This window comes from Wasmannia auropunctata, unplaced genomic scaffold (genome assembly GCF_000956235.1).
Source record: "Wasmannia auropunctata unplaced genomic scaffold, wasmannia.A_1.0 LD334635.1, whole genome shotgun sequence".
Lineage (NCBI taxonomy): Eukaryota > Metazoa > Arthropoda > Insecta > Hymenoptera > Formicidae > Wasmannia > Wasmannia auropunctata.
Genome location: NW_012028255.1, coordinates 39793 through 63548, shown reverse-complemented (window position 1 = coordinate 63548; position 23756 = coordinate 39793). Strand labels below are relative to the sequence as shown.

Here is a 23756-nt window from a genome sequence, read left to right as displayed (position 1 = left end):
TTTGGGGTATCATAACCTGTCACCTGACGTAAACATTTCATAAATACAAAAGTTCTGCAGCTCATATGTACAAAAAATGTACCTAGCGCGCATCGGATTACTTGCACGAATAATACAAGACCTTTTGAGTTACGATTGGAAGCGTAGAAAAACAATTATCCCTTAGAATGCAATTTGTGGTAATTCGTACGCCCGCTAAGGTAAAGACAGCAAAAATTGCATCTGGCACTAAGTGCCGGATTTTCCAAGAGATGGCACTTCAATAAGTTAAATAAGGACATTCCACGTGTTTGAGTGAGACTAGAAGATATTGTAAGTTCATTTAGAGATACCACTGACACTGAAGAGTATATGCTTTATAAAAAAACAAATTGAAATGTACAAATTTGTCCGACCTTTCAGCATCCCCTTAAGATAGAACAAAACATCTTTTCCATGTATTATATAGAAAAAGAACTATAGTTTCAAACTGCCATATCATGAAAATTAAAAATCATACCAAAAATGCAAATTTTAAAGCTAAAAAATTTCTAACCGAGTGTCTAGCATATGGCATGCTTGGTCTGTTTATATCATGTCTATAATTATAACGTGATAACCAAATCTTTGGATTCGCGTTCAGCACCCAAAAATACATTAAAAACAATTAAAATTATTCATTAATAATACATAAATTCTCTTGAAAATGATTAATTTTAAGAAAAATTAATAATTTTCAAAAGAATTTATGTTCTAAATCCAGTCGTTCATAATTGTTGCTTTCAAAGAAAGCATGCCTTTCGTTTACTTCTGTTCTTTGTCATTGGATCGTGTGTACTTGAAAAGTTATTGCGTTGAATATTTTACATGTTGCAATAATCATACGCATTGCGAGAGTTGGCATTTATTACCGTCGCATTTCCTAGAAGTGTACGTGCAATTAATTTATCTCTTTTAACATCGAACTCTTCGACAATGTGCTAAAACTTAATCTTCTATTAATCATGTACAAAAAGTCAATACTAAATTTATTTAAATTACGAAATTGATAATAAAGCAATACTGTGTAATTTTGGGGACGATTGTATGTATTTTTTAAAAATAAAGAAAAAAAAGGCAAATTGAAACAACGCTGTTTAAATGCAACAAAATGCAACAAAGAGAAGTAACGACTCGAAATAATTACATGGAGAATAATGATATATAATACTATATAATACATCGCGATTTGATAACAAATGTCGGGATTGCAATCGAAATAATAATCCTATTGCGTAATAGAATTACACCGAAAACTGCGAATACGAAGAATAGCTGCAGTTGAGTTTTCGAGATACTAAAAGCCGCTTAATGGAACCATTAATAATTAATGGAATTATTATATAAACATAATAGTAAAATTTACATAAAACATGCGAATATTAAAATCTTTTTCAATACCAAAACAAAATCATGTTTTTTTCACTGTGTGAGAGAATTATTTTAAAAACCAGATTCATTGACAATAAATCACAGACGAATTTTACTTGAAGAAATTGAGACTCGTATAATAAATAATCATAAATAACGAATAATGCTTTTGACGATACGGATGTTGGTGTGTAATAATTTTTACTGTTACAATATCAATCCACACAAACTGTGCGCCACAATAAACTGTCGGTCTTGAAACACAGTTCTTACATGAGGCCAGAATCCACTGTAACGAATTAAATGTCGAACAATTTAATAATTTCAATGCTGATAAGCATCTATTAAGAATCTTCTCCAATTCTTTACAGATTTGGGGAGAGAAGATTCTTAATAGATGCTTATCAGCATTGAAATTATTAAATTGTTCGACATTTAATTCGTTACAGTGGATTCTGGCCTCATGTAAGAACTGTGTTTCAAGACCGACAGTTTATTGTGGCGCACAGTTTCTTTACAAATTTGGGGAGAGAAGATTCTTAATAGATGCTTATTAACATCAAAATTATTAAATTGTTCGACAATTTAATTCGTTACAGTGGATTCTGGCCTCATGTAAGAACTGTGTTTCAAGACCGACAGTTTATACAGCGCACAGTTTGTATGTGGCTTGATACAATAAAAATTATTACACACCAACATCCGTGTCGGTTCGCAAAAGCATTATTGGTTATTTATGATAAATCACAGATGTTCTCGCATTAAATGACAAAATTTAATTTTTACACCATTTAAAAAAGTAGAACAAACAGAAAAGATACATTTTCCAATCTTGGGAAATTGTCATAAATATTAGAGATGTATTCTCAGATTGTCTCCTAAATGTGTATCATCAGTCTTTTTGCTATCTTCGCAAATTCGTATAAAATAGATATATTTTACACTTTACTCAGGTTACTGCGCGAATTGTGCAAATCCATTTAATATTAACTAAATCATGGTTACTGTCGTACACATTCAACTGCATAGCATGCATGTTTCTCTCAGCATTACGCATCAGGCTTCGTGGCACGTGACCGATAAATTATTATTGTCCCGGGAGTACACAATAGGCATGTACAGAGATTCCAATGTTTTCCAATAATTTGAGAAGGTGATAACACGTCGAAAGATCGTGGTAGCGAATCATAATAATAGATTCTTTGTAGACTTCGAAAGATCAAAATGCATAAAACCGCGATGGTAAAAATTCTTGCAATTTTATGCAAGTGTTACAACAAGCAACACGTATATCGTTTCAGTCTCTTTTCTATGTATAATAAATTTAATTTCTTTTTCACGAAAATCCAACGCATTATTACTTTGACATTTAATTAATTGGCAAATTAAAAGCTGATTGTATAAAGACATCCAACTTGAGATTTCTAAACTATTTTAAGGCAAAATTCGTAATGCGAAACAAATTTTGATTAGCAAAACAATTAATGCTAAAAAACTTATATATATAAAATGAAGATATATAAATATTTGTTATATAAATAACATCAAACTTCAAGAATTATTTTGTTATTGATTACATCTTGATTATTTTATTCTGTATTTTTTATGGGATCCTTGTTATGCGCGGTGATAAGAATTCCAAAGTGGTACTCATCGTATCTTTAGAATGTGTATATAAATATGACATTACAATTATATTACTGTATACGTGGTTAGAATAAGTCGCTATATTTTTCTTCGGAAGTTTGAAAGATTAATATCCTACAAAAAAGTATTAATGTATACTAAATAATATACAAATTAATACGAAACTACAATTGTTTTACTTTGTTGATTCATATTATAAAATATCTACTTTTATCATATTTTTATATTGAGATAAATCGATTAATTATGAAAATTAAGGAAAAACAAAGAAATACGTGGCATTTTAAAACCTCTCTGGCACTTAAATAATCACATAATTATATATAACTAGTGATAAAAGAGTGTTACTTTATATCAACGCTATCGATCTATCGTCAAATATCAACAAAAAATTATATTTGATTTTAATTGTAAAAATTACGAGATTAGAAAATTGTTTGAGATATATCAATAGTAATTAAAATTTCTGAAAAAGATTTAAACTATAAAATAACTTAAAGGAATACTACATCTCCTATGTAAGAAATGTAATTCCTTATTTTAGCGATGCAAAAATACGTCAGTAATGTATGACCACAACGGCAATAAAACTATTAGACCGGCGTAAATGTTATGAAGTATTTATCGATCAAAGTTCCAAAAGTAGTTTAACATGCAGTATTGGCGATGTAGATAACTTGATGAACAAAGTTCACAGTAAAATCTATTAACATGCAAGAGCTGAGATGTTTGATGAGTAAAAGAAAAAATCAGTTCTGCAATCCCCATGCTCATTTCCTAAAAAATAATTATCGTAAGAAAATGTAAAATAAAAAATCATTTAAAAGTTTAAGATAATTGATTTTCTCTAGAAATTACCACTCCATTTTCAGGATTTCAAATGTAATCGGAATATAATTTATCTTCAATATCGACACAAAAGATAACTCACGATATCGAGAGACGAGATCATATTACATATAAATTTTCTTGTCATTTATTTTTTCATTGGCTCAATATCGCACAGGAGATCAGTTAGATAAAAAGCAAAAAAATTCAAGTACAAGATAATTAAAGTAATAATTTTTATTTGAAATCGACTTAAAATTAAAAAACACCTTAAGGCGATGCTGGAAGGTCGGCCATATTTAGTGATATTTGTACGAGGTTGATAAAGCAGTCTGCTCAATTTCATAACAACATTTGATTAATATGAAAATTCTACAGTTTATATGTGTAAATTGAAAGTATAGCACCTTACGAACAATAAAAAAGAACAACACTGAATCATTAAAACTAAAATAAAAGCTTATAAAAAAATTTATTCACTTTTAAAGATTTCATGCAGATTTGCACATCTATATGAAATCTTTAAAAGTGAATAACTTTTTATAGGCTTTTATCCTAGTTCTAATAATTCAGTGTTGTTTTTTTTGTTGTTCGCAGGGTGCAATACTTTCAATTTGCACATATAAACTGTAGAATTTTCACATTAATCAAATATTGTCATGAATTGAGCAGACTGCTTTATCAACTTCGTACAAATTATTTGGCCGACCTTCCAGCATCATCTTAACGTGACATGGACTTTTCCACGGACTTTTAATGATAAAAACTAAAACTGACTAGCTTTGAAATTAATGATTGCTATACACATATGTATAAGAATATTAGAAATATAAGAATAAATACATATATTTTTTGCAAAAGATGTAGATATAGGTACATACATATATAAAATGTATGTACGTGACTTGTAAGATTTGCGATAAATTTCATAAACGTAATTTCTTAAACTCGAAATTAATTTTAAATAGTATATATTTAATGAATAGTCACTGTTAATGTTTTGTTTCGATTTTAATATATTTTAATTCTTAGGCCCAGTTCCACAAATGTAAGATTATCTTTAATCTTGATTTAACTCACTGTTTATCTCTTTCTAATTCTTAGATTAGAAAAAGTTAAAGTTGAACTTCGGTTAAATTGAGTTAACCGTGAATTGTGAAATCGAGCTTTAATTGTCTAAATTCATTACTATTAAACAAACAATTGATCTAAATTAAAAATTGATTGATTTTAATTAAAAAGAAAATCTTCAATTTTCAACATCACATAATCTGTCCATTCCGAACCGGTTTAAATGGATTTATATCTTTGCAAAAATTTGATTTTAAGTTCGTTGGAATATATGCTTTCAAATGCAAAGTTAGATACGAACTTTGCGAAATATCTCGTGAAACGATGCAAAAGAGTTCCAACGATGTTCTGGATCGGCGCGCAAATGAATCTCGTCGTCGCCACGCAATTTAATTGTCGATAGAAAAAGGTCGGTGTCGTAATATGAGTTTTTGTGTTCGCGCATTGGGAGCACGAGTAAATTCTCACAACTTTCTACATTTCGTACAAAACTTCGTACTGTTAAAGTTCGGCGATGTAACGCCGTTAATCTTATTCACATATAACTTGAAATCGCCGCATCGTTGATTCGTAAAATACGAGATAATAGAGAAAGTTATGACATGCTGCTCCAACATGGACATAACTGCGGCATTATTCGACAAAATGAGAATTACGTTATATCTGAAATTACGGAAAAAATGCGAGGCACAGGTTCAACTACGATTCGTAAATCTTATCCGCGTTAGAAACATGTTTATCTAACCAATTAGAACCATTTACTCTCGATAAATTCACTATTAAGCTGTACGACCAACTTGGACATCTCAGCGAATATCAACAAAAATCATCCGTCGTTCTCGATTACAAGAAAACAACGTATCATTTATTTTCGCGAAGAGAGTGAGAAAACCAAGAGACACGGAATGAACATTTTGCGTCGTGGACATGATTCTGATACGAAAGTTAATTAAAGTCAGCGATAATCGAGAACACGATCAATTGTCACTATTACATACTCGCAAATTCGCGAAACACTATCGGCACGAATGGAATTTTTGGCGTATACCGGCGGACGCGCCTTCGTAAATACAGACAGGGTTTCGTAAAGCAAGATGCGACGATGCGGTATGATGTAAAAGCTCAAACTTTTTAACGTCAATGTATCTAGCGTGCATTTCCGTGTGCACGAATCGTTTGTAGCTTTGAGATATCTTTCGCTTTTCTAAAGATAACGCGGAAGATGTAACGCAGATACATGCTGTGAGACATGAAGCTTCCTCTTTTTCCGTCTAAACTGCCACCAAGTACGAATGCTTCGTGCAACGGCTGTTTTTCGAGTTACAGTCGCCTTCAACCGAAAAGAACTCTCTGAAAACGAATAACCTCATTATACCATACCAAAAATAGTCCAAGTTTTCGAACAAGTATATTTCAAATACATTTCAGTTTGCAGTATAATTTTGTAAAAGACACCACATGAAGGTTGCTGAATTTTTATCTCTTCTGTTTTGTAGAATTTAATCCGTTTTATTAGGCCACGTGTCAGTATGTCTGCCATGACAAACTCTAAATATATACAGGATGTCCTAAAATTCGCGGATTAGGAGTACAGGACATGATACTTTGTGCTAAAAGGAACAACTTTTTCTTTTAACAAATTTTGATCTGACAAATAATTTTGGCAGGAGAGCTGATTAAAGTTAACGAATAATCGCTCTTGTCCATGCGGCGCTCAAGGTCGGCGCGCGCTCCTCCATTTACTTGTTCTTAGCCCTTGGCTAATATTTACAAGTAATGTCTTAAGATACTAATACAGTTCTGTTATTAATTAGTTTAAGACTGTGTTTAAGACAGTCTTAAATATTAAGAATGTAACAGACTATTACACAATAAAGCAATTTTTCAGCACTTGAGGATTTACTTAAGAATTAGTAAACTATTTAAGTTCAGTGATACCATTTATCAATATTTATTTGATTTTATTTTTTTAAATCAATATTTATTTATTAACTATTAATATTTCAAGCAATAAAAGATATTTATAATTGATTCTTAATATTTAAGACTGTCTTAAACACAATCTTAAAATGTCGTAAACTAATTATAACAGAGCCGTATCTTAAGACATTACTTGTAAATATTAGCCAAGGACTAAGAACAGGTGAATGGAGAAGCGCGCGCCGGCCCTGAGCGCCGCAGGGACAAAAGCGATTATTCGTTAACTTTAACCAACTCTCCTGCCAAAATTACTTGTCAGATCAAAATTTGCTAAAGAAAAAAGTTATTCCTTTTAACACAAAGTATCATGTCCTGTACTCCTAATCCGTGAATTTTGGGACACCCTGTATACATTCGAACTTATTTCTTCATTTATTTATGAGAAATAATGTAATCGAGTTTTTTATGATAAGATGTCTAGCCCACAAAATATAGCGGCCCTCCTCCTCCTCCCTCCCTCTCTCTCTCTTTTTCTCTCTCTCTCTCTCTTTCTCTTTCTCAAACATTAATATAAGAACTTCTTTTATTCACATTTATTATTTGGTCATTAAGAAATATTGGTTGCAAAACGAGGCTTTCGTGTAGAAAAACTACATTTTCACAAAGTTCGCATTGTGGACAATATTAAGGTTTGTATTCGAGTGCAGCAGATCCAATAATATAAAAATAAACTGATTTTAAACGTTTCCTTCATGGGCAAATTGTGGCACTAAAGTGCCATCCTTCTTTTAATCTTTAGCTATTAAAATACAGCGACACAGCATTCAGGTCGCACAATAAACATTGTATGATAATTCGTCGAACGGAATTGACTTATCGATGTTATACATGCTAAGACCAATTTTATCGAGTCGAAGAAGAATCTGATGTTTCGTAATGTCATTGAACCTCGTAGATGTCACTTATCAGAATGATAAATACAAACGAAGCGCGTCATACACATCGAATTTCCCGTTATTTCGCAACTCTCGGTGGAAACAATTAATGTATATGCATCGGTTTTGTTGGCAGCCGTTGTCGACAACAGGCTGTCCGTTACCTTGTGCGTAGTTAAGGATGTTCTGGCTATACAATCCCACACACACAAAAGTGACTGAAATTTGAAATTGATGAAATTCTATGCTTTTATAAGTTAAGATATGCACCATATCGTGCTCGTATCATGTATCGTAAAGGAATTAAACAATGTCAGTTAATATATTTGACACTACAAATGAATATATTTGTATATTTTACAAGTTTTGTGATTATCGGAAAAAAAATTTTGGACGTGAATTTCACCTGAAATCAACTGCAAGAAACGAAAAACCGTGACACAACATATTGATAATATTTAATGTATATCACATCAAAAGATACTTAAAAGTTCACAAAATTATATGTTAACAAATATCATAAACATAATATTTGTCTTTCTAGCACTTTATACTTGTCAAAATAGAGTGCCTGATACCGCACTCCACTTTAAGTTGGTACATCTTGCGATCCCGTAGTTGAATGCAAGGTTAGAATAAGTGACAAGCGTTATTGCTTTATCAATTAATATTTTGATAATAAGTTAGTAAATCATATGAACTTTTTTTAGAAACATTGTTCAATATTTTATTTACTCACAAAGTTTCAGAATATTGGCAATGCTGCTTCTTTATCATTTTGTTGATAAGTAGAAATATGCTGCTATATTCCATAAGAACTCATGCAAAATTAAAAGTTGAATAACTCGTGAATTAGTTAGAGTTCGACTTCAGATGCACATGTTTTAAGGTAATAAATAGAAATAATTTATTAAATTTTCAAGTCAATGCTTTGCTAATTATTGTCAATGCTAGAACGTTAGCGCCAGTACATCCTTAAATTTGAACATGTGGCGATACCGATGCAAGCAGAGAATGTTAGCTCTATCGAACTCAATGATATCTAATTGTGTATATTAGAACACAATTTTGCTGAAAATACAATATAGGATATATAAAGGAACCCATTTTTATCCTTTGCCTGCAACGTTACTCACTTCGACAAATTAAATAGTGTTTGCAATGTTTTGTAATCAAACAGAAACTATTCCGTTCGCGCAATTAAATTAATGAAACGCGATTAACTTATTTACATTTTTCGATATTTTCTGTTATTCTATCTTATCGGCATGAAATAACTACGAGCATATATAATTACCTATATAATTTCGCTTAAATGTAAAATACTTAACCTCCACTTCTGTACGTAATTAACGTGTTGTAATCAACGTGTTCGCGGAAAAAAAACTGCATTTCAATGCGTTACTTATACATGCCTATACAGTGACATAATAAATATAAAAAAGTGAAATTCCGCCCGCGTTTTATGTGAACAGCGTATTTAAAGCCACTCCATTTTTAACTGCGTTTAAAAAGCTCGTTCTTCGGCGAGGAGAGAGCTTTGACAAATAATCACTCCAGTCATTCTTATCGTTAAAGGAAGTGCAACGACTCACTTTTATTACAACAATAGAATAGTTATATTTACTAATAATGGATTTCTACGAGGGAGATGAAAAAAAAGGTCGAATTCAATGATGGACTTGTTATAATACTTTGTCACATCATTTCGCAAATATTATAGAAAATAATCGAAATCAATTGTTGCCGTATTATGGAAATACACAATAGAAATCATATTATAAACGAAAATAATTGCCTCTCGTTTTTATCATTTTATCTGCTCTAAGTTTTGGTAATTGAGTAAATCATCCTACTGTGGTTATTATAGTTATAGCAGTAACGAGATCGCAAATTTTTAAACACAAAACTACGCGAGAACTTGATTACAAGGCTGTGTTGAAGTTACCGTCCTCTATATCCAAGATCATTAGACTTGTTAACAATATTTCAACTACAGTGTTGATTTGAACGCGGAAATATTGGAAGATGTGGAAAATAACTGTACTCGAATTAATTATACAAAACGATACATAGAAAGGAACAAATCAAATTGCTGTTTTAAATTTCCAAAAGAAATATGATTGTTAAACATAAGAGTATAAATTGGTTAAAGTTAAATTAAAATTCAATTTATCTTCCATGCGCATAAAGTTTTAAAGCGCTATAGAACAATTTGAAAGAAACTTGAAAAAAATCTCTGCTTTACAGAATTCTTAATGCCTTAATGCATTATCTTAAGATAATTGATAATTTTGCAAGTCAGTCATATGTATAAGAATTTAAATTATAATCATATTGTCACGCGTAGCAATTTAAATTATATATTTATGCTGACGAATATTAAATTGCGACAATTTTCATCAAGATTGTCGCCCGTTATTCACGAGAATCGTTCTGCAATTACTAATCTGGGTTGCTCGAAAAAATAAGAATGACATCGCTGAACACGTGCCATCCTACGCCGCGACTATGTAAATAAGTGATAATCATGACTACCAACACAATCCTTCATGTAGCGCATTGTAAGATTCTTCAGTTTTATTGTGTGTGGCATTATTCACTTTTTTATTCATTATATATATTTCTAAAAAAAACTTTCGGAACGAATTAATGTATCAAGAATTCTCGAATTTATACGAATTTTGTACAAAGCAATGAATTCATTTGCGATATGAGTTTTCTTTTGTCAGGAAAACAATGACGTTATAGATATCAGTATTAAGCTTGTGTACTTTGATATTTTATCTTAATAGGGAGACGTATGTACTACGTATCTGCATTCGAATATTTCGTATTCGTTTACAACCGCCGTATACGCAATCCCTATGTAAGTTCACTGCTATGTAGAGTTTCAACAAAAATCTAACAGCTCACTGACTAAAGTCCTTATTTACTTTCCGTTCAATACGTTCGATAAATTCTTTACACGGCATACAAAATATTAATCCTACATTGCAACAAAATTTATGAATATATAAAGTGTATTATATTTTTCTAAAATTTTAGTTTTGCCGCAGATAATAAAATTAGAACAGCCGATTGACAGATCAGATACAGAGTATCCTGTAAAAGCAGTAACAACTTTTAAGAATAGATTCCTAATCATTTTAAGAGGCGCGCGCGCGCGCGAAAATCATACTACTAAATGTCGAGGCTATATTTTTTGAATTAAGGATATCATTAAAAGCAATCTTATCTTTATATACGTAATCTTTATCGCGAGCACACTAACTTTACATAATCTAAAATTCGCTAACTTTAAATTCTTATAATTTAAAATTATAATCTGCTGCGATCTTTATGGAGAAACCCTGTATATGCAATTTTTATATTAAAATGCAAAGCAAGAAAAATCGTAATCAAGATAAATTTCATTATACACATTCAAGAAACTGATATTGTTAAAATAAAATTTAAAAAATTAAAAAATTTCATCAATAACCAAAAAAATTAAACTTAATACTCATTTCTTTATTTCGCTATACATATCCAAGAATATGAAATTATTAAAACAGAAAAAATAAAAAATTTGACTCGGCCATGACCATAGGAACAAAATTTGATATTCATCTCTTTCGTTGTGCACATTTCCAAGAATATAAAATTATCCCAGAAAAAAACAGAAAAAATAAGAATTTTACTCGACTACGAAGCCAGGAAACTAAACTTAATATTTTTCTCTTCATTAATCACATCGCATAGATCTAGCCGAATTGCATAATTAAAAAAGTTATTCGGCGAGATACGAGAACGAGATAAAAAGCGAAGATTAGATAATAATTTTCTCTCTCACGTGATGTCATCTATAAAGGCAACGGATAATAAAGATTGCACACGATGGAACTAACCGCCGGTTTTCAAGTCCACGCCGTCCTGGATGGGGATGAGCCACAGAGGGAAGATACCCGTGAGGCCGACCATGGTGCTGCCAAGCAGGGAGAATATCCACGGATTATAAGAGAAATATCCTATGATTTCATGCCAAGGCAGCCATTCGTCGGTTCCTCCAACGAGAATGTTGCAGGACGGCGGATATTCCGCCGCGTCCGTGCAGTTGCGAGTGCACGCGTACGACGCCGCGGCGGCCATGTTTGTTGTCGTGCGCTCTTTCAAGATCCTCGACGTTTCACGAGGACCCGCGTGTCAGGAAACGGATGCCGACGAAATCGATATCAACGCCTGACCCGGACGAGGATCAGCCCTCGTAACAAAAACGCGCGCGTGGACGACGTCGTACTGACAAGACCGGAGAACGATTCTCCAAGTCTCTACCGGGAGATAACCTCCTCACTAGCCGGAGTAACACCTCTCCGCCGCGCCTCGAGGAAGACGATGTTATCGCTGCGACGTGATCGACGACGCGTGAAATCCAAGTCCAGATTACGGCCCGCAACAACGAGTGTAGTCGAGTCGTTATATATTTTTTTATTTTTTCGGCGCGAGCCCTCGTCTCTCCCAAAATTGTTCTCCACCTTGGTTTCACACCGCTCGGATAGATGCTGGATAGATGGATGGATAAATCTTGTCGTGATGGAAATCGTGATGAAAAACGCCGAGACAACGACCGCCGAGCGACCGACTAGCCTACACTGAGGACTGAGCACGGACGCTTCGAATCAGGACGTCGCCGCTGCCTGCCGCCTCGTTGATTCTTTCCGGCCCGTCGTTATTTCATGCCGCCGTGTCGAGCCGCGGACAAAGGCACCATCGACGCCGTGGCGATTAAATGCGCGATCACGATCTCTCTCGGAGACGCGCGCCGCGTCCTCCGTCCCCCGTCACCCGCACTCTCGCTCGCTCTCGCTCTCCTTATCACTCCGCTTCCGTGCTCGATTAACTCTCGTTTCTGCTTCACACTCACAAAAGACCACCACGTTACCGAAACGTCGCAACGACTGACGCGCATTGCGCCGTAGACGGCCCCTTATATAGCTGTCGGTCACGCTACCGCGCTTCGACCGCGAGCGGAAGCGAGAGCGAACGCTCGATGAACGACGAAGTACGAATGCGCGTGGTGGGAATCAAAAGGCGAAAGGTCTGTTTTTTTTTAGCTCAACTAGTGTATAGTACACTCTTAGTACTACTAAACTGAAATAGCAGAAATAGGTTTGATATTTAACGAAATTGAGAAAAAACGTTTTACAGTACAGCAATAAAAAGCAAACCTGAGTTAGTGGAGTGACGAGAATTTACAACGCGAGAGTAACGGAGAATGCGAAACGATCGAACGAGAGTGATAGAAAAAGAGAGATGCGATCACGAAGCGAAGAAAAGAAGAAGATATACGGTCTATACAGAGAGAAAGAGAGAGAGAGAGAGGGGGAGGGAGAAAGAGAAAAAGCGAGGATGCGCAGTAGAAGTTGTGGATCGCACGCAGCATTCGCTCGAAGTTGATAGAGGCGCTGCTTTTCGACGAACGGAGACGTGTTCGCGGTCTCTTCATCCTTCAACCAGTTTCTCCGTCAAACAAATCTAAATGCAGCTCGACCTTTTGTCTTCTTCCCGTATTCAGAAGCTGGGATACGACCGTGTTATGACTTGGATGATTTGATGACGTGTCCTCGTTGCGGAACGCGCCCGACTTCTCCGAACAAGCGCAACGAGCACGTGTTTACCTCGGCGCTCGAACTGGAATGATGTCTTTTAAGATCGTCTTTTTATCTTACACAATTGGGTGATTTTTCGTCGTAGTCGGTACCATCTACTGATAAGCTTGCCTGGTAGCGATTATTTGTTGATAACAACGAATATCTCCTTTCATTGTCATCGACAACAGATTCGTGAATTACGTTATAAATATTAATTGAATTATTTTGAGATCGAATAATCAAAATAATATATAATACTATTGATTAATTCGTCATTTTATGTACAAGAATATAGAAAGAATATATGGTGTTCCATTAAAAAGTAATTTGAATTCGATTTTTCGTTAAAAAAATGAACAATTTTGAAATTTCTCTTACGTAAATAATTCTTCATTTAAAACCATAAAATTTTTGTTAGAAACATTTTATTATTAATCCATTGGAAGTATCTTAAAAATTGGTGGCGACCAAAATTCGAGGACACTTGTATAACTTCATTTAGCTTACGTTTACAATAACTTATGTTTTAAAATTCCTATCCCTTGTTTAATTTTTGTATTGTATTTCTCTATTTGTACGATTAAATTATGTTATGTTTAAACTATAATAATAATTAATAATTGTTCACTTATGAACCTGATTATATTAATAATAATAATCAGGTAAGACATTACATCAGTTGCTTAGTTGCAGTTTCCCTTACATACTTTGATATTCTTTATCTGCAACATAATCAGTGTTTTCTCTGTACATTAATTTATGTAAAAATATTGTCAACCATTGTAGTCAACAAAAATATTATTATTATTACAAAGAGTAAAGTATGCGTAACAATTGACACTGGAATTTATATTGCCGTCAAAGTTTAATATTAGCAAGTATATTAAACTTTTTAAAGATTATAAATTCAGTGATTTATCAAAAGACGAAGGATAAAACAAACCGTGAATTTATATGTCAGAACGCAGTGCTATCTAATGGGTGATCATCAAAGTATTCGTTGTAGCGTACTTTCCCTGCATTAATTAACATTGAATACAAAGCAACTGTTTCACGTGATTCGTGTTTATAAGATGTGGAAAATATTTTTATAATATATTTTTATTTTATACGATAGAAATAAAATAGAATAATAAAATACACGCAGAGTAATTGCGGCCCAATTTTAAATAAATATTTGTCGAAACATTTTGTTCTTTTCCCTTTTTTGTTCTTCTATTTTTTTATATTTAAGATTATCCTTGAGATAAATGCGATTAATCGCTGATTATAATAAAATTCAACTTATACTACTTTTGTCTCGTGTGTATTTGACTTTAGTCTTTATCAACAAGTCTTTATGTTAACAAATAAAATTGTATACAAAATTTTGAATTAAATTACCTGAAATATTTTATTATCTCTTTACTTATTAATAACTTATTAAGTCTAGTCTAGAATTAATATCATCATACAACGCTTTGTTTGGAAAAGTACTAATTGAAAACTGCAAAAAAATAATTTTACAAGTTGTCGCGTTATTAGCGAGTTGATGAGACAATATTTTTTTATTAATTTGACAGTTAATGTTCTCGTAAAAATTGCGAAATGAATGTTTGTAATAATATAAAATGTATTGTATGTAAAATTTTTAAACAAATCTGTTCATAAATTTTACAAGTTCTCTAAAACTTTGTTCATCAATATTGATTTGTAATCAATGTTTGCTCGTTGCGGCAAAATTTTATTATGCAATAAAATTAAATCACGAGAAAACAACCTGACCCGATATTTATAATATATTTTTTATATTTTTTATTATCGTATTGACACGTGTGTGTTATCGAACTAATCTTCGATTAATTTCTTTGATTCGAGAGCTATGAAATTATTACAGAGTTATCGTATAATTACATTCTTCTCGCCCGATATGAATTGTATCGCCGTCACGTTGCAATTTGCTAATCTTATCTATTTCGCCGACCGTTCATCGTTAGCAATATGAAGACGCGCAGTTTGTTGCGAATTATGCATGCTAAATTCGCACAATCAAACACGAGTCGACAATTAGACGTAGACTCCTTGGCAGATCACCAAGTCCAACAAACGTCGCAAGCAAATATTATATGTATATAAGTCGCGCATCCGGTATAATGTTTCTCAGGCTTTCACAGTCGATTCAAAAACATTGAGATTTACGTAATCACTTATTGTCTAAGCGCGCGACGTTAAAACTTCCTCAGAATATATTTTCACAACGAAGAGATAACGAGAGAGATACTGAGCACTCGCCCGATCGATACGTAATTTCTATGATTTGATATACAATTTCTATGCAATCGCGTTTTCTAGGCAAACGTTTCTTCGTTGTGAAATTCAATATACTATAACTTTTTCTTATTTATATCAAACGTTTACAGACAACTTATTGTCTGAAGGTAATAAGCAGGATAAATAACGCGTTACTTTGTACAATTGATAAATAACGTCGTTATTGTTATATTTCAGTAACGAATGGGTATTAACGACGTTACATTTCCTTATGAGTAATGTTAAATGGTAATGCAGTTTATACATTTTTTAGATAACGGTTTTTTAGGTAACGATTTGACTAGTTACTATTATCGTTATTTTATATTTCTACTATAGCATCGCATATAACATTGATTGAGATCAATAAGTCTGTTTTTTTTCTGAATTTTTCCCCGTCTTTTCTTCTTTTCTCTTCAAGATGATGCAAGAAGTTCAATTGAAAAGAATAGATTAAATGTTACAAAAATTGAGATGCGGTTCAGCTGAAAAAGAGGTGGAAGGAATATTCCTGCAAAGAGGACACCACGTGTTAATGTCCTATAAGCGCTGAGCGTTCTCCTCTCTATCTCTTTTTCAACGCCGCCTCTGATTTTTGGATATCGATCATGTAATTTTTTCTTTAGGGCGGAAACGTGAAAAGTGAAGATTCTTTGGACATAAAGGCAGAAAGAGAGAGAGAGAGAGAGAGAGAGAGAGAGAAATTTTTACTTTTCACGTTTGTATATTATATGTTTAATTTACGTATATATTATATTTATCAGGTTTTGAGCCTTATTTCTTTACTAAAAAGATAGAATTTTATGACATTTTTTATTTATTTGTCGCAAAAATTTATATATGATATTCTGTTAATGTCAAGAAAAAAGTAACAAAAATAATAATAATATTAATATTTAAGTAACGGTAATGGTAATGAGTTATTTTTTCAGAAAAAAGAACGATAATAAGTTACACACACTTTTATAAAGTAATTAACTTTGATCCAACTCTTTGAACCAACCCTGACAATAAGTTTAATTGTTTAAATGTGAAGGAACTCGATGAGGTTTTAATTTTAAATTTTAATTTTAGCATCATCAAATGCGAAAATGTGCATGTTTATTGTAATAAAGCTTAATAAATGTTTTGGCTTTAAAACATCACAATTACAAGTCTTGATTTCGTATGATAAATGAAATGTCCTTCTATAACAATATAGCTGCAAAAGCGAAAATATTTACTGGAATCGAATGTATCTTAAAATAAAAATATTTACGAAATCTATATTCATGATTACCTAGATCATGATTCGTGATTGTCTCGTAGGTTAATTATCTTGTAAAGTGAAAGCTAAATATTTATTGATATTTGTATATAAACATCGATCTACATATTAATTCACTGGTTCTATTTCTTCATATGAATATCTATTTTATTAGCAACTGGATACTATGTACATGCAATAATTGCATTACTTTTAACTTTGGATTTTTCACATTATCTTTGAAATCCTCAAACTTAAACAAGATAGCTTTGGCAACCAGTGCAAATATTAACAAAATTATTTCTGATAGAAAATTGTAATTATTGTAAATGCTTTTGCAGAAAATATACTTGTAAAATTGAGTACATTTGATTTAAATTTTTCAAGAAGTTCATGGATGGCAAAACAAAAGTATATCTTATTTTTATTTATATCTTTAGAGCTATTCTTATTTAGAGCTATATATGTATAAACAAGAATAATTTCAAAGGCCGATATATGTATGTATACGATCAATAATGAGGGGGAAGAGAGCCAAACTTGGACAAGACTAGATGTTAGTTGCCCAATGGTTTTAATTTTTGAATAATTGCCTAATATGTATACTGCTTAAAAAAATTATGGCATAGAAAAATTTTTGGCAAAAATTGGTCAACTTTTACTAACGGTAACTCCGCGAAAAATCATCTTAGGATGATAAACTTTTTTTCAAATAAAATTTTGAAATCTCTACTTTAAGGTATTACAGGTCGATTTTAAATGTCATACATCCTTGCTACTGTAATCTCTTAAATCTGAGAACATGTTTGCCTATACTGAAAATTGTAAAGTTTGACGGAATGCACGGACTTGCTATAATTTTTTTCGGAGATGCGGTTTGCAGCATCATAAAGTTTAAAAATTATATTATTAGCCAACCAACATCCAGCCTCGACCGAATTTGGTTTTTTCCCCCTCATTATTTATTCGTATAAACGTTTCGTATAAATGTATTCGTTTATATTGTATATTGTTATTTTTTACAGCATAGAACTTGATAGATTTTGTAACGATTGCCCATATCGAAAGCATATCTCGAATCTAGAGACTCTTTAATCAAAGACTGGCCATAAAATTTCGTCAAAGTTCTTCTGCGAGTGAGAAAGGAATACAGGCTGTTTCACTCTTCCACAAATGGTATTCGCGTGTATACATGTAGCTATAAACTTATAGCCAGTCTTTGAGGATTTCCAGTCGAATCCAATTTATGTATGGTAACAATTTATTTAGCAGTATTAATTTATCAGTTTGTAGTTAGAACAGGATAAAATATTCTATTCTGTTTCTAAAGAGTATCTTTCTCTTCCCATCGTAGAAACTTGCAGTGAATACTTTAGAAAATAATTCTATGTAACAAGCCATCCTCATGTTTTATTTTATCAATTCATTTTGTCATTTAATTTTACTTTTAAGGCAAATTTAATAAGAAATCTGTCTGTCAATTTCGCAGTTAAGATAATTAATTGTCAAATTTTTATGCTATTCTTTTAGTTTAGATAAAACAACAGGAAACCGAGAGCCTTTAGATCGAAGGATTTTATTCAACTATTAGTCATATTTCAACTAAAGATACTCGCGATTTGATGATTTCATAAACAATTAAAGCTTTTAATGATGCGTTAATAATTTAGACACTGCAGAAGTGTGAGAGTCATTTTTGATACGTCGTTAGATCAATTATATTTATATAAAATTTACATATCCCGAGATTGTCGTACTTACTATATTATCCGCGACCTTAATTAATCAAGTTGGCGGCAGGATGCCAAGGAGTTTCCACTTGGATTTCGATCAACGGGAAATTCACTCGTGATGCCAAATATTTGACATTCGATTGAGTTAAAAAAAAGTTTCGAAACTTGCGTAAATTAATTACCTAAATACAAGACATGTAATTCTTCCACAAGAATAATTTCCAAATTACCCAGAAAATGTAAAAGCGAGAATCAGAAAATGCTAAAGAGCTTGCGTGAGCGTACACAATTTCGAAAAATATAAATAAAAGAATAAAATACCTAATTTTGTTGATAAATTATGTATACATAATTGGACATAGTAGAAGAAAAAATAATATGTCACCTTTATCTCATAGAATAACAATGTAAACTGTGAATCATGTAATTATGACGTTATGAGTCATGCAGTCGCATTTCTTGGCAACTAGGTTCTACAACAGCGGAAACTTTACTGAAGTATGTATCCAATAGTCGCAATAAATTTTTAAACACTGGGCATATTTATTCGACATCTCATTATCTGTATGATAAATAATAACGGATATTATTTATATTTATTATAAATAATATTTTCCTTTCTATAATACAATTTTCTCTTTTTTTATTTCCATTTAAGCTATATTTAATTAGCTTTCGGTAAAAATTACGAATAACGTTTTATCCAAACGTAAAAAGAGCGAATGCGAGTTGTCCATTGTTTAATTTCCACGATGTAAAAGATATCTACATGCGTCCTTTTTTCTGGCGAACTGGCACATAAAAAATGTATACCGGCCTCTCTTCTCGCTTGAATAGTTCGCTTGCACGAGATGCTTGTGCTCGTGGAGCACTCCAGTGGGCTCTATTTTGAGAAAGCGGCGAGAAACGCACGATTATTTTAGTTACAATTTTTCTCTTCCGACTCGCAGAACGCAGACGGACGTCTACACGAACATCACGACGAAATGACTGAGTACGCTACTTTTTGTCTATCGAACACGAACGCCCGTTTTTGATTAATAAGCTAAATGCTCGAAAAAGTTAGAATTGGATTAAAACTCGGAATTATTTTTATATTGAATCCGCCGAAATGACACAATGGTTCTGCGACTGTGAAAATCCATGGCGGATAAGTGCCTCGCGAGAGTGGAAAAAATCGTGCGCGTGAGTCGAGAACATGCGTTTTCCCGATCGTAATACAATTTGTAAACAATATTTATATGAAATCTTTGTGTAAAGTTGCGATTTAGTTTATGGGTTTACGTTCCGACTTCTCAAGTGTCGCGGGGAATTTTGTAATAAGTGCGAAAAGACTGTGATGTTTCATGATCCGTTCTAGGTTGATTCCCTTTGCATAATTAAATCAATTAATAAAGTATCAATAAATTTTTCTTATATGCGTTTGTTATTACTTACAAAATAATAGCGTGAAAACTGCTACCGTTGCTTATCTATTTTTCATCCCTTGCGATTCGCACCTCGGAATTCTATTCTAATCAATTGTCTCGTCTCCATAATCTCATCTCGCCATGGACATGCGAAGAATGTCTAATTGGAATGTCCTGAGCGTGGAGGCTGCGCTGCAACAACTCAACGCCTTCGAAGGAGATGATCCCGAGAAGATAATAAGGCGTCCTAACACGGTAAGCAACTTTATTTTTGTAGTATCAATGATTTGTTTTGTTCAACTGGAAGAGAAAGAAATATCAATGAAATTGTTGCATCTGCAACTTCTCTAAAAGAAAAAAATAGTTGTAATTATCATAATTATAATTCAACTCTAATTTATAGTCATTTTAGTATTAACTATATGTATATGTATACTTAAAGTTATTGTTTTAACTGTTATAATTGCTTCAACTGCGTTACGATCATTACAACTGATATATATTCACGCAACTATATGTAAAAGTGATTGTTTCTTTATTTTTTCTTTTACACATTTTTAAATTATTATTAACTTGTAAATTATAAACGAATGTGAAGAAAATAATTATATTATTTACTATAATTGCGGCTGCATTCACTACATAAAAATGTTTTATTTTATTTACTATTCATCTTTTGATATTTTATTACACATATCTAATGTTTTAAATTATCATGATTTGTAATACATTATTTTTTTAATTATATTTTTATTATTATCAATTATATTTTTTATATTTTTTAATTAGCCTATTACTAATATTATAGCAGTAATAACTATAAAAATGGAATTTTAACTATAATTTATTTTATCCTGCAATTATATGTATAGTCACAAATGCCAAATATTTTTCTTTTATTATCCGAAATTTTTTTGAAAATAATTTACGTTGAAAATCACGATTTTTCATTTCATTGTACATATTCGAGAATAGATTGTAAGTATACGTGTCATGACTTAATAATTCTTTTTTTTTATATTCCGGGCGATCATTCACGAATGTCCGCATCACTCTCCGGCAAAGTGATTCGTCTGAATGAGAGAAATTTCGCGACGTTGATGTCGGCGTTTGTGTGCTCGCGTTTTTTTTCCCACGTAGCGAGTGTCACATCAATGCCGTCGAAGAATGTCAATAGATCTTTCCATTCTGGCCTGATGCCTACCTGCCTGTCTGCTTGCCTTTATTTATAACTAATTAACTCATAGTCGCGACTGCTGACTCTCCTAGGACGGTCAAACGCCCGATCCGTTCGACCAGTCCGGATCGATCTTCAGCTCTCCCGAGTCCTCATCGGTGCGCGTTTCACCGAGGAATGCAAACGCGAACGTACGCGAATGAAATTTTTTGCGTCATATTCGTGCAGTTTCCGTCTCGTAAAGTTATATTTAAACTCTAACAATGACTACTTGGACGCAATTAGCCGTGGAGCACGTCAACGCGATATCCAAGGAAGAATTTAGCACGACGCATCGAGGGAAATCTACGGTAATCCTGAATTTGAATCAATTGTGCAATTAAAAAAGCAATATAGTCAATATTAAATATTTTAAAATACTTTAAGAGACAGGCTATGAATCTTCTTTGTTTTCGACAAAAATATCACTTTTACACGAAATATTTTATCATAATTTTTGAACGAATTAATAACACTTTAAAAAATTAGAAATTTTTTTATTGCTGAAATATATATTTTTTGCTAAAAGTAAAAAAAAATTACTGTTATTTTGTGAAAGTAAAGACCATAGAATGAGGTCATTAATGTTTCTATATTTTGATTACGACGTTAATTACGATATATACTTTGATACAACTTTAAAATCTATATCCTATTAATTATATTATTTTTACTCTTCTCTTCTGCGGGACTAGTTTGAGATTCCATTACACATTTATTTCACGAGGATAAGCAAACTGATTTTTATCTTATAAAATAGATCGTTAATCGTTTCAGACTGACAGATAATTAAGATACATAATCTCTTATGATCGTACATGTGAAGAAAAATTTCTATTTCATAATTTGATAAATAAATACTTGACGATTATCTATATGTGCAAAAGCAAGTAATTTCAGCTTCCCTGATGATACACTTGATCATTACCGGGACAATCGATGTAAACCCTATTATAATAGTTCGATACGTTGATTGAAGATAGCTTAACTCTCTAGATGTGTAATTAGTTCCTCAAATCACTAACGCTGGTCAACACGATACTTGTGCACTTTAATTTATATGCGATAGACGCGTAACCTGTTGCTAGTTCATTAAGGTGCGCATCACATTGAAATCGTGCCAATCATTACGCCAAAAGCACATGAAAGATATTAGGAAGGTTGTTTCGCGAGTAATTTAGCACTGAATTTATACAATATCACATATATATATATTTGTGTAAAATTTATTAACATGTTGAATTTCTTGCCAAGCTGACTTTGTCATTGAGCTTAATATCATCTAATATATTATTTTAATATTTTATTTCTTTTTTAATGCCGAAATATAATTTGTATTATTTCTTTAATATCAATATTTAGTAATACTTATTGTTAGTAAAATAATTTTTAATCGGGTAAGTAAAATCATCTATTCACAAATAAATAAGGAGACCTTTGCGAATTTTATGCGTTATTCAAATACGGTAACAGGAAATCTTTTCTTAGAAAATGTATATTTGTTTGGCGCCTTCGCAAAAATTAATAATAATTAAGTAAAGCTAATAATACATTTTATTATATATACAGGGTGTCCCATTTTATATTTGACAGTCAAATATTTGGAAATCGCGAGTTTGAGAGAAAAATGTTTCAAACAAAAGCTTTGGGACTTCGAGAGAACATAAGATGATAACATTGGTTTGACCCTGAGCGTCGTCAAGGTCAGGACAAAGTCTTTGAATTTGAATTTTTTAATAAATGGAACTCCCTATTTTTTATTGCATATTCTTATAGCTTATTTCGAGAGCTTTCCAAAACATATAGATAAAATGTATTTTGGTTAAGTAAATCTTGAGTTATGAAGCTTGAAAGTTACAGTACCGTCGACATATATTAGCATTATCCAAGGTGTCCGAACAATGATTGAAACCTTTTGAATGTTGTTCAGGATCATGATCTTGATAACATGTGTCAAAGCCATGAACATTGGAGATTGTTTCTCTTATTTTCATTTTTGAAAATTATTTTTATTTTTTGAAAATAAGGAAAACAATCTCCAATGATCATGGCCTTGACACATATTGTCAAGATCATGATCCTGAATAACATTCAAAAGGTTTCAACTATTGTTCGGACATCTTGGATAATGCTAATGTCGACGGTACTGTAACTTTCAAGCTTCATAACCCAAGATTTACTTAACCAAAATACGTTTTATCTATGCGTTTTGAAAAGCTCTCAAAATAAGCTACAAGAATATGCAATGAAAAATAGGGGGTTCTATTTAAAAAATTCAAAGTGACCTTGTACTAAACTTGACGACGCCATTCAGGGTCAAATCAATATATGTTATCATCTTATGTTCCCCTTGAAGTCCCAAAACTTTTGTCTGAAACATTTTTCTCTCAAACCTCGCGATTTCCAAATATTTGACTGTCAAATATAAAATGGGACACCCTGT

At 32.3% G+C, this 23756-nt stretch overlaps 2 protein-coding genes across 5 annotated transcripts in view; one reads left to right on the top strand and one right to left on the bottom strand.

The window, feature by feature from the left end:
* LOC105458151 (zinc transporter ZIP13 homolog) overlaps positions 1-13988 on the bottom strand; it is a 25648-nt gene extending 11660 nt beyond the window's left edge. Inside the window, exon 1 of the mRNA XM_011703246.1 lies at positions 11681-13988. Within this exon, the coding sequence (XP_011701548.1) occupies positions 11681-11921 (241 nt within the window). The 5' untranslated portion in view covers positions 11922-13988. The remainder of the gene's footprint in view (positions 1-11680) is intronic.
* Positions 13989-19598: 5610 nt separating this feature from the next.
* The window catches only part of LOC105458150 (uncharacterized F-box/LRR-repeat protein C02F5.7), a 9762-nt gene continuing 5604 nt past the window's right edge, over positions 19599-23756 (top strand). Inside the window, exons 1-2 of one of the 4 annotated variants that reach the window (XM_011703239.1) lie at positions 19599-19682; positions 20253-20352. In XM_011703239.1, coding sequence (XP_011701541.1) covers positions 19675-19682; positions 20253-20352 — 108 coding nt within the window. In that variant the 5' untranslated portion in view covers positions 19599-19674. Of the gene's footprint in view, positions 19874-20252; positions 20353-21364; positions 21625-23756 lie in introns of those variants that run through there. The other 3 variants (XM_011703238.1, XM_011703245.1, XM_011703244.1) reach the window with 3 other exon arrangements.